Source organism: Muscardinus avellanarius (assembly GCF_963383645.1).
Source record: "Muscardinus avellanarius genome assembly, chromosome: 10".
Taxonomy (NCBI): Eukaryota; Metazoa; Chordata; class Mammalia; order Rodentia; family Gliridae; genus Muscardinus; species Muscardinus avellanarius.
Window position 1 is genome coordinate 35,186,316 of NC_137796.1, and position 11,288 is coordinate 35,197,603.

The window sequence follows — 11,288 nt, forward strand, 5'->3', positions numbered from 1 at the left end:
CCCAAAGAAAGTGTTTTCTAAAAATTTCAGTGGAAAACTTTCAATTGAAAAGTATTTGCCTAAAAACCCAGATGGTTTGATTCTCTTAATGACCACAGTGGCAACTGGAGGGCCATATTTCCACAAGACAATAGCTGGCCCAGGCTGAGTGGTACTGCCCCCTTGAGGCAGGATGTGTGTTCCCCAGAGCACCCCAGTCTCCACCCCACCCAGATGCCTCTCGTCCAGCCTGCTGCACTCACTAATATGACCTCTGGTCCCTGCAGGCCACTGATCACAATCTTACCATCCTCGAAACTCTACTCACATACCACCTCCTTTGAAAATCATCCCCAAATCTCCACAGCCCCAGGCTTGTCTATGACTTTACAACTTTAATAGCTGATATATCCTTAGTGCTATGTGCTATGTAGTTACAGTCACTGTACAATGGGAGCCCTCACAACCACCCTAAGCGGGTATGCTGTCACTCCCACCTGCCAGATGCAGAAACAGACTCACTGCATCCCCATCCATCCTTCCCTTCTTTGTGCTGCTCTGTGCTCCTGAAAGCCAGCCCCTGTACGCCAATTCCCTGGGCCTCCCTGGCCTACTAGGAGTGCCCAGCAAAAACCTAGAGGAGAGAAGCTGGGGTATTCTTCCCCATGACCACCTCTAACACGTGGTTCTGACTCCAGCTAATCCCCCATGCCTAGAGCCCTCTGCTCTACAGCTGCAGCACCAAAAAGGACCAGTGACGGTCTTTCTTCCCCAGCCTTATCTGCTCCAGGATCAGCATCCAGCATTTCTAGGGCCTGGGTGCCTCAACATCCCGAGGGCTCCCCAACCCCTGCTCCCACCTCGGGAGCTCTGAAGGTCTTTTTATTTAAGCCACCTATTGTACATCCATTTCCTGCCAGACACCTTTGTTGGCAGAGAGGTTGGGGTACTGTGCCCAAGGTCCCACAACTAGAATATGGGACAGCCATGATTAGAACCCAGGATGCTGGCCTCCACACCCCTGTTCTTTAACCATATGCCTTATTTTGTTTCTCTTCTCCCCTGACTGCCTGTGGCCTCCTCCAGGTTCCCCTGGATGACATCAGAGAACCTAGCATCATGCCTGGCCCAATGCAGACATTCTGGAATCTCACTGAGCCCAAAGGACAGACTATCACTTGATTCCTCTTCAACCTCAAAGTGTTTTTACAACTAAGAACCATCTCCACATTCCTCCTCCCTCAAACAACGTATCACGGCTCACCTCTGTCCTGCAACTTCCCACACAGAGCCCGCCACTTATCTCCCCTCTGGACAAAGACCAAGGCCTCTAACATGGCTTGAAAAGGCCTCCAGGCCCATGATCTGACCCCTCTTCAGCCAACTGAACTGCAAATAGCATCTCAAGCAAACTACTCTCTGGGTAACAGAACTTCTCAACATTCTGTGTGTGCAGGTTCTAACTATCAAACATGTACACTGTGCATGACTACACTCCCTGTGTGTACACACACACACACACACACACACACACACACACACTTCCTCCCTCACTCTGGGTCTCAGCGTAAACCATACCTCCTCTGAGACCACCTCGACCCTAGATCAGTTGGTACTCTGTTCTAAACTCAAGAGCCCTCAGTGTCCCCAAACCTTCCCTTATCATTGTCTCTGTTGCTAAGTATACATCTTCCCAAACTATGAGTCAATCTAACTTACCAATATCCATGAACAGATCTAAAGTAAAATATCTACATATCAAATGCAGCCATATTTTAAGTGTATAAACATCCTTCTGTACCCATGGGTGACTGGTTCCAGGACCCTGACTCCCATGGATAGTGAAATCCACAGATGCTCAAATATCTTATATAAGAAGGTGTTGTTGAATTTGCATAGAACCTACACACATTCTCCTGTATACTTCAAATCATCTCTACATTACCTAATACAGTATAAATAATTTTTGAACTATTTTAGGGAATAAGGGAAAGGAAAAAAATCCATACATGTTCAGTACAGAAGCAATTCTTTTTCAAATATATTCAGCCTTGGGTTGGTTGAGTCCATGGATGAAGAACCCACCAACTCATTGAAGGGTCAAACTCCATAATCTATCATGACAAACAGGGATTTAATTTAGGAGTACACAGAAGTGGAACGCTAGAAAATCTAGCAATATAAATCATGCATACAAATCATACATGATATCAGCAAAGAATAACCACTCCGTCGACACCCTAACAACATTTAGTAAGACTCAATAATGATTCCTGATTGTACAAATCTTTGCACTAGCCACAGAAAAAAAATTTTCTTAACTAGAGAGACAACAAACATCAGACTTAATAGTTAATAAACAGAATACCAGAGACCCTAACCAATGCAATATGTAAAGAAAAACAGATGAGAGGCCATGACTAGAGCTTAGTTCTACTAAATTCAAGTTCTGAGGCAGAATCACGTCCCAAACTCAGTTTCCACAATATCCTAAGCAAAGTAACTAACCTAGAGAAAATAGTCAAATGTTTGTGAAACAAAAAACCATTCAGATGAGATCTGGTTTCTCAAAAGACACCCAGTAACGTGTGTGTGTGTGTGTGTGTGTGTGTGTGTGTGTGTGTGTGTGTGTGTGTGTGTTACTGGGGAATGTGGGGACAGGGGATCTACCCCTGAGCCCTTTTTATTTTTATTTTTTATTCTGAAACTGTGTCTCATTGATCTCGAACCTGCAATCCTCCTGCCTCAGCCTCTCAAGTACCAGGATTACAGCTATGCGCTACCACATCCAGCTAATGCACCCACTACACCAGGCATGGTGGTACCTGCCTATAATCCCAGTACTTGGGAGACAAGAGACAGGAAGATCACAGGTTTGAAGACAACCTCAGCAAGTAGTAAGACTCTCATCAACCCAGCAAGACCCTGTTTCAAAATAAAAATAAAATAGGGCTGGGGGTGTAGCTTAGAGGTAGAATGTCCCTGGGTTCAGTCCTCAGTACCACAAAAAATAAAAAAGCACCCAATACTTTTTGAGGCATAGATCACAACTTAAATTGTACAATACATTTTTTAAATAATAATCTTTTCCTATCAGATTGTAACTCCATGAGGACAAGGCCTGTGCTCCAGGGGCAGAGCAAGTACAGACCTAAAGTAAGTCCTCAACACCTACAGCAAATGCATGAATGACTGAATGGAACACTCCATAGATAGCTGCGAAATTAGGATGATCTTGTCCTGCCTCTTGGCAGGAGAATCCAAGGCCCAGAGAAGGGAGGAGGCCCTTCAGCTTCACCATGATGAAGTCCCCATACCCTGGGGCCCTCTGAAAGGCATCAGCCACACACATGGACCCCCCCACACACACACCACAGCCAAAACAGTTCACCAAGCAAGGAAAAGCAAAGCCAAACTAATTCCCAGATCCCTCTAAACAAACACAGCAGGACCCACCAGTGGGCAGGGCGGCTAGCTGGCCAGAGCTGCTGAGTGCACCTCGCTGGGGCTAGGGATGACTTCAGTGGCAAGACCTGAGGCTCTCCTCCCCAGGCCCCATAACCGGGGCCCACATGGATAAACAGCCCCCACAGCTTGCCCGGGAAGCTATCAAAGAATTACTTATACCTCTGGAAGTGTGTGTTTAGAAAAGGGTCCCCACCCCACCTGGGCTTGGCAGGGGCTGCGGCAGCACCAGGCTGCCTCCAGGGTGTGTGCGAAGCCTGTCCTCCAGTCCTGGAGGAACCCAGCCATTCTTCATGCCGAGAGGCTGAAGCCATAAAGAAGCAGGCAGCTTCCCAGGATAAACGGAGCAGGATGACATCAAAGCCCTCCTTCCAGATTAAACAACTGAGGCCTTCAGCTCTCGCAGCATTTCTTCCAGGATATTCTGGGCTCCTGCCTCAGTTCTCCCTCAGATAGAGTGGCAGATATTTTGTTGGTGGAAGTCCAAAGTTCTCCTTCCTCTGGGAGAGGGAGAGAGAAAGGAAGGGAGGGGTAGAGCGAGAGGAAGAGAAAGAATGTCTGGGAGAGACAAGAGCTGCAAAAAGAACGCGTGCGAGGGAGCTGGAGGGAGGGAAGTCGGGGAGGAGCAGCCCCAAACGCCTGCTCTGGAATCTGACTAGCGACCTAAAAATTCCAAAAGTCTCTAAACCAAAGCACAGTGGGGATCCACAGCCGCTTGGTGAGGCTGCAGAAACTCCAAGCTTTCAGACTCACTGAGGCAATGGGTGTCTTCATGGGCCACTCCACTGTCCCCTTGCCTAGAGGGTCCACCCTTCTGGGACCCCTGGTAAGCCTGGTAAGCAGTCTTCTTCCCTCGAGCACAGGCCAGAAAGGGCTCTCTGAGACTGGCTGTCCTTCCTGTCCCTGACAGGGGGAAGAGTTGCTAACTCTACCCCCTGGCAGTCAATAATCTTACCCCACAGGGCCCCCATATGCACCAGATCTAAACCTCTGGCCCTATGGCTGACCTCCTCCAACAGAGCTACAGGGCCCTCAACCCACTCAAACAACTGGGCGATGTCCCCAGTCTCCATATGTGTCACCACACGTTAGTCAAGTCCGCGGAGTGTGCTGGCGGCAGCAGCCGTACATGGAGTGCCTACCCCTGTCAGAGGGGCAGGTAGCTCAAATGTGCCAAGAGCTGCCCATGTGCAAGGCTTTCCAGGAAGACTGGGGGCCAGGGGAGAGTTTCAGTCCCTTCCCAGCCACCCAGCCAGCCTCACAGGTAAGCCCAGGGGTGGGGGTCCCCCCCTCACACCCTCTCCCCCACTGTCTTTCAGCCCACCCTCCTCAGGAGCCACTGCCATCACGCCTGCTTACTTGCTACTTCTTGGTCTCCTTGGACTGGAAGCCATGGAAGAACCAGGACCACATGCTAGACCTGGAACCTCTTTTACTTTCCACTGTATCCCCAGTGTCTGGCACAGTTAGAAAATTAGGATCAATATTAGGAAATATCAATAATAAGCTACTATTTATCACTTATGATAATTCCCTAACTTATCCATCAAGCTGAGTGACTGAAAGTAAAGCCTGGTTCTACTCTTCCACCAGGACAATGAGACCTTGGAGAAAACAGAACTTGGAAGCAGGACTAAAGAAAGAGGAGGGGAATGGGAGGCAGGAATGGTGACCTAATTTCACTTCTTCTACTCATTCATTCATACATTCATTCATTCAATATATGGTAAGCGTCTACTATGTGTGCCACTACGAGGAAGAAATTTTATTCTGTAGCTGATTCTCTTGTGGCTGACAGGTCAGCCTTGAGGTCTGAAGCCTATAGGCAACAGTTTGGTCCCTGCAAGTGTCTGAGCGTCTCCGCACAAACAGGAACACTCTCCGAACATCCCCCTCTAACATCCCCACTGGGTGAGGGGAAGAACTATCCCCCAAGTCCCATATCCTGGCAGGCCACATGATGGAGGCCTTCTAGATTTGATTTTCCCTGGTTTCTTAGAAAATGTGAACACAAAAATGCATTCCTGACTCCTGGGGAATGGAAGGTCAGGGAATGACCAGGTTCAGAAGCCAGCCTCCTTCTCAAAGAAGAAAAGTTTTGGAGGGAGGACAAGACATTCCTTGAAGCCTCTACCAGAGACCACATTATAATAGAGAAGCACTAAATAATGCATCCAGAAAACGATGCCCGTTCCCCCCCTCCCCAGCCCCTAGCCCCATGGGAAACCACAAGCCTCGCCTGCACCTGACCTGGCTCAGGCTTTCCTGGGCTCTCCTTTCCATTTCCGGGGTAAAGAAAGCTGGGTACCAGGGAGACCCTCCGTGGAGGGCTCACAGATGCCAGAGAGTGGGGCTCAGAGACCTCTACACAGAGTCCTCCCCCAGCCTCAAAGCAAATCATCTTTTAATTCTGAAACACCAAATATTTAATTTATGCTCTACCTCAAATGTCAAGTCCACCTCCCGGCACATAGCTTTGAAACCACGTAAGGAGGCCTAACACTTTCCATATGGTGAAGACTTGGGGCCTTTTAATTGTGCCAACTGGTATCATTCAAGGGTAATTCCCCTGGAATCCAGCATTCGGGCAGCAGCTGGGCCAGCCTCCAATCTCATCACCCAGCCCCACACGTCCCTGTGGGCTCCAGGCCTGCATCCTTCTAATCTTCCCCAAGTATCAAAATGTGCTAGGTGCTCCCTAATCAAATTACCAAACCGCTTGGCAGCCACCTTTGATCTAGAGGCAGGCTTGCCTGCCCCACAGCTCACAGCCTATTTCTTTAGGCAGCTCTGCTATAAAAGAACAAAAGGGTCAAGTTTAAAGGGGTGGGGAGGGGTTTGTTTTAAATCTGCTGTGCACATCCACATGTGCACGTGTGCACATGCCACATGAGTGTGTGGAGAGGCACAGAAGTTCTGTTTCTCCAAGTTGGCCTAGCTCATACCCGAGTCCGTTCTGCTCTTCTGGCCACCTAGGAAGCGTTTTTATCCGCCCAGCGCATGTTCCATACCCAGTGTTTCCAATGGGTTTTCTCCTGCAGCGGCCTGTTGCCCCCTCCTGTCTCCAGTATACTCCATTAGCTCTTTGGGGTGGTTCTCTTTTGGAAAAGTTACCTGCCCAGACGCTGCCAGGGATGAGAATCGTATTATACCCATTTTGAAGATGAGCTAATTAAGTAAGGTACACAAGGCAAAAAGGCCTGCACAAGGTGACAAGCTATCGTGGCAGAGTCTGACCTTATTCACATCTGCATCCAGGAAGGCATATTTAGTTTAGTACCAGTGCAGTCACCCTCTCACACCCCAGGACCTTGCACACAAGTTAAACCTGCCCCAAACCTTTGCCAAGCTCCCAAGACCCAGTCGTGGAGGAAGAGGCAGGCTGAGGCCCCTCCGGTTTCTCCCAGTCCCCAAACCTGCTCATCTAGAAGCACTGGGTAGCCGGCTGCCACACCCCCTCCCCAGGAAAGAGTCAGATGGGCCCTTCCAATGGATGCTCCGGCCCAGAGCTTTGCCACACATGATTTCCTTTCTGTAAAGTGCTCCAGGAAGGGAGAACACACCAGCTGGCTGGCCACTCCAGAGGATTCTGGGGAGATTAAGATAATGTAAGCAAAGTGCTTGACACACACAGGCACTTAGTAAATAGTAGTTATCGTCATTGCAATAATAATAATGATAGTTAGATAAGCCAGTAATGTGTCCCCAGTCACTAGTGACAAGGCCAGGTGAGGGAGTGGAGACAGAGGCCATCCCCAAGACGGGCCTGGGGCTGCAGGAAGGCTGCCAGTCCAGGAAGCCTGCAGGCTTCAGAGCCCACACCTCCCCGGGAAGGCAATGATATCACTGGAGAACCTGCCAACCATCCCTTCAGCACTGGAGAGAAGCAGGGAAACAAAACAGGACTGGAGGACACCTGCCGCGGTCCCACTCCGTATCCTGGCGGTCTCCTACCTTTGGGCGTCCCATTATCACATCCATAACTCTGATCCCTGGCATTTAGTATTTCTCTCTGTGTCAACTTTAAATTAGTCTGTCTCTCTCTTCTTTCCTTTTTTTTTTTCCCATCTGGGAAGTAAACCCAGGGGCACTGTACCTCTGAGCTACACCCCCAAGCCATTTTTATTTATTTCAAAACAGGGTCTCACTAAGTTGCTGAGACTGGCCTTGAATTTGTGATCTCCCTGTATCAATCTCCCAAGTACTGGGATTATTGTGCCTACTTAGATTATCTCTTTTATCTTCATCCTAAGTAATATTACCCATGAAATCATGAGTTTGGTGGCCTAGTTATTTTTCAGGGTTTTTTTTGTTTGTTTGTTTGTTTGTTTTGATTTTTTTTTGTGTGTGTGTGTGTGTATGTGGTACTGGGGTTCCTGGAAGCCTTTCTACCTCCGGGCCACACTCCCAGACCTATTTTATATTTTTTGAAACAGGGTCTCTTAAACCAGCATGGCTGGCTACGAACCTGCGCGATCCTCCTGTCTCTGCCTCCCAAGCGCGGGGATTACAAGCGTTCGCCACCACGCCCGGCTTCAGGTTTTCTTTTTAAAGGTAACTAACTAATAAGATTAAAACTATTCCTCCAGGTACCTTGCTCCCCAAACCCACACCTCCCAGGGTGAACTTGCCATTACCACCTCTGAACAACTCAGAGCTGAGCAATCTTGGGCCAGGCAGGTGAGAACAGAGGCATCCAAATCCCAGTTACCAAGAACAACTCTAAGGAGGCAGAGACCCACCTGTATGTAACATCTCTGACGCTGGGCCCACCCTCTAACCACTCAACACGCCGATGGCTCTGTGCCTCTCATCTTCAAAAGTACTTTGAACAAATATTAATCACCCCTCAGCATTTCTCTAAGGTGGGGGTAGGGAAGGGAGGAGAACAAGCACCATCCCATGCTGTCCTCAGCTGGGTGAAGAGGCCAGGCAACAAAATTCCGTGACTTCACCAAAGCCACAGACTTAAGCTGGGGCCCCCTCCCCACCCTCTTTCATTTCCCCCAATGGCAACTTTTACTGGCTCACATTCCTCTTGCTGGGAACACTACTATTTAATTAAAAACGACAGACTTTTGTTTTCCTCTCCTTCTTTCCTCCTCCCTCTCATCCTCCCGGACTGGATGCCAAGGAGACCCACCAAAAACATGCGGGTAACATTTGTTATGGCTTTGAAGATAAAAGTCAATTGAAGTAAGCCCTCGCTGTATTTCAAGTTTCCCCTCTAGCATGGAGCAAAGGCTGTCTGGCAGTTAAGGGGGGGAAGAAAAAAGAGGGACTGCAAATAAATGTCATTCTGCAGGAATACTTTGTAAAAATAAACAGGCTGAAAAAAACCCAAAACTTGATTAATGGAAATCCGCTCAGTTGGCTTGTCTTGAGCTGCAAATGCATTTGTTCATATGGCTAAATTGGATCATTTTCATTGGCCTTTAAATTAAAAAGTAGATCAAAAACTGGAACTGGTGGGGGAAGGAGTTTGTAGTTCTGTTGTTAAAGGGCCTCACTGCAGTGCCCCCCACCCACCAAGTTCTGACCTTTCCTAGGGGCTGGCAGCTCCGATTCCAACCCGGCCAACAGATGAGGAGAAATGAGAAGAGAAAGCCCCCACCTCAGCAGCAGTGGGGGAGGAGGAGGGCATAGCAGTTCACTCAGCCACAGGCCCACCTCCCAAGGCAGCCCCTGCAGCCCAGCTGCCAGGGCCCACCACCCAAACACACACACACACACACACACACACACACACACACACACGCATCTACAGACTCCACCATCCTCTCCCCAGCTGCGGACAAGACCAAAGAACTAGCCAGACCTGAGACTCAGTCTGTTCCCCCTCTAAGTTAAAAAAAAAAATTAAATGTCACATCAAAAAGTTGATTCATCCTTTGATCCTCGGCTTGCGAGAGTTCCACGCAGACCATCTGAAAGCCCCGTGCAGAGTTCTGGAGCTCACAGGACATCTGTGAACACCAGTCCCAGGCCAGGAGCTGGGGCTGGACTCACTCATCCCTGGTCACACTGCCTGCTTCTCCAGGGAGGACTCCAACCCACTGGGTGAAAGCACAGGGCTGTGCCTGCTCTACAGCAGGATGAGTCCTTTCTCTCCCAGCGGGCCTTGCTAAGGGGTCTGTCGGTCTCAGCGCTCCAAAGCTCTCCACTCAAATGACAGATCGCACTCATTAATGCCACAGACACTAACACACACTCAAGAGTTGGCTGCAAAAGCCTGGGCCAGCACAGCCAGGCCCTCCACCCACATACTTCCAATGCCTCCCCACTCCCCTCTGCCCATCTCCAGCTCCCCCTCTGCATGCCAGCCACAGAAGCAAGGCAGAAGTGGGCAGTCCCTGAGCCCCACAAGCAAACTGGCTTCCCCATCAAGTGGACCTCCTCTTTACTGAGGACCTTCTTCTGGATAGCTGCCCAAAAGGGCAGGAGAGGGTGCAGCCTGACCTCTAAAGTTCCCCATAGCATGGGGGTGAGAGTAGTGCTGGGAGGGCAGGGGGCACCTGAACGGGAGTTTTTGACCTAAACACTGCCAGGAGGGAGCTAAAAGTGTGTAGGGCGGTATGGAGGGCCCATCTCTGAGGCTGAAGGGGGTGAGGGGGTGGGGCAGGATGACGACCTTACCCGAGTGCCTCGACCAACGGTGCCCGCCAACCGCAAATGCCGGGGTCCTGAGATGCCACCTGGACAGCGCTGCCTCCCGATCCACTCTTCGATGCCCTTCCGAGCCCAGGCAGTGCTCACGGCGAAGCTGTCACCTGGGACAGGGAGGATATGCGAAGCCCCTGAGTCTGGCCCCCAGGAGACAGAAAGTTACCAGAGAACAGAGGAAAGAAAGCAGTGGGTGGGGTAGAGCCCAAAGGAGAGGCACCAAGGGGTCCACTGGGGATTCAAGAGCTGGGGCAAAACCCAAGAAAGACACAGGTAGTCGGGGTAGTAGGATTCAGAGAAATCCTGAGAGCAAGGATCCAAGAGGCGGGAGGAAGCGCAGTACCCCGGGAGGAGGGTTGGGGGGATCAGAAAAGGGAGCGCTGGAAAACCAACACAGCAGAGAGGGTCAGGAAGGAGAGGGGACGAAGTGGGCGCAGGAGCCAAGATCTCGGGAGCAAGGAGTGGGGGCAGGATCTGGAGACCGGCACCTGGGGGTCCGGAGAGGGGGCGCAGGGGGCGGAACGCGGAGGGGGAGGGACTCTAGAGTCAGAAGTGGGAGCTGTACCGCGGAGAGGGGGTAGGAGGGCCAGAGGCGGGGGCCAACGCCTGCCCTGGGCGCGGGCTGGGGCGGCCCTGGTAAGGAGACCCGGCGGGCAGGCCATCTGGCCGGGCGCGCGCTCCCCTCCCGCCCCGGCGGCGCCCCGCGCCCTACCTTCCGGGCTCTCCCTGCGCTTGCACACGGCGGCTGCAGGCACGACGAGCGCGGCGGCGGCGGCGGAGCCGGAAAGAAAGGAGAGGGAGAGAGTTAGCGGCGCGGCGCGGCGGGCGCGGGGCGGGCGCGGGGCGGCGGGCACTGACCCGGCTTGGAGTGAAGTTTCCCCATGCTGGGGGCGCGGGGCGGGCGTCCCTAAGCCATGCGCGTGGCCGCGGGCCTGCGCCTCGCCGGCTGCTCCCCCTGCCGCGCCGGAGCCCGAGGCGGCGCCGGGACCGCTCCTGCGCCGCGCCGCGGCCCGACTGACGCCGGGCGCCGAGCCCCCAGCCCGCCGGCCCGCGCCGCCCCGCGCGCCCATTGGCCGGCGCGGCGCTTCAAAGGCGGGGCGGGGCCTGGGGCGCGGGGCGGGGCCCGGGGCGCGGGGCGCGGGGGTCCGGTCGGCCGGCCGGGGGCGCGGGCGCGGGCGCGG

General features: G+C 51.9%; 1 protein-coding gene across 1 annotated transcript in view; it reads right to left on the reverse strand.

The window, feature by feature from the left end:
• The window catches only part of NKD1 (NKD inhibitor of WNT signaling pathway 1), a gene marked incomplete at both ends in the record, with an annotated part of 76,625 nt that extends 65,635 nt beyond the window's left edge, over window positions 1-10,990 (reverse strand). The window contains 3 exons of the mRNA XM_080704386.1: window positions 10,081-10,214; window positions 10,820-10,852; window positions 10,966-10,990. Of these exons, the coding sequence (XP_080560512.1) occupies window positions 10,081-10,214; window positions 10,820-10,852; window positions 10,966-10,990 (192 nt within the window). The remainder of the gene's footprint in view (window positions 1-10,080; window positions 10,215-10,819; window positions 10,853-10,965) is intronic.
• Between the last annotated feature and the right edge of the window lie 298 nt (window positions 10,991-11,288).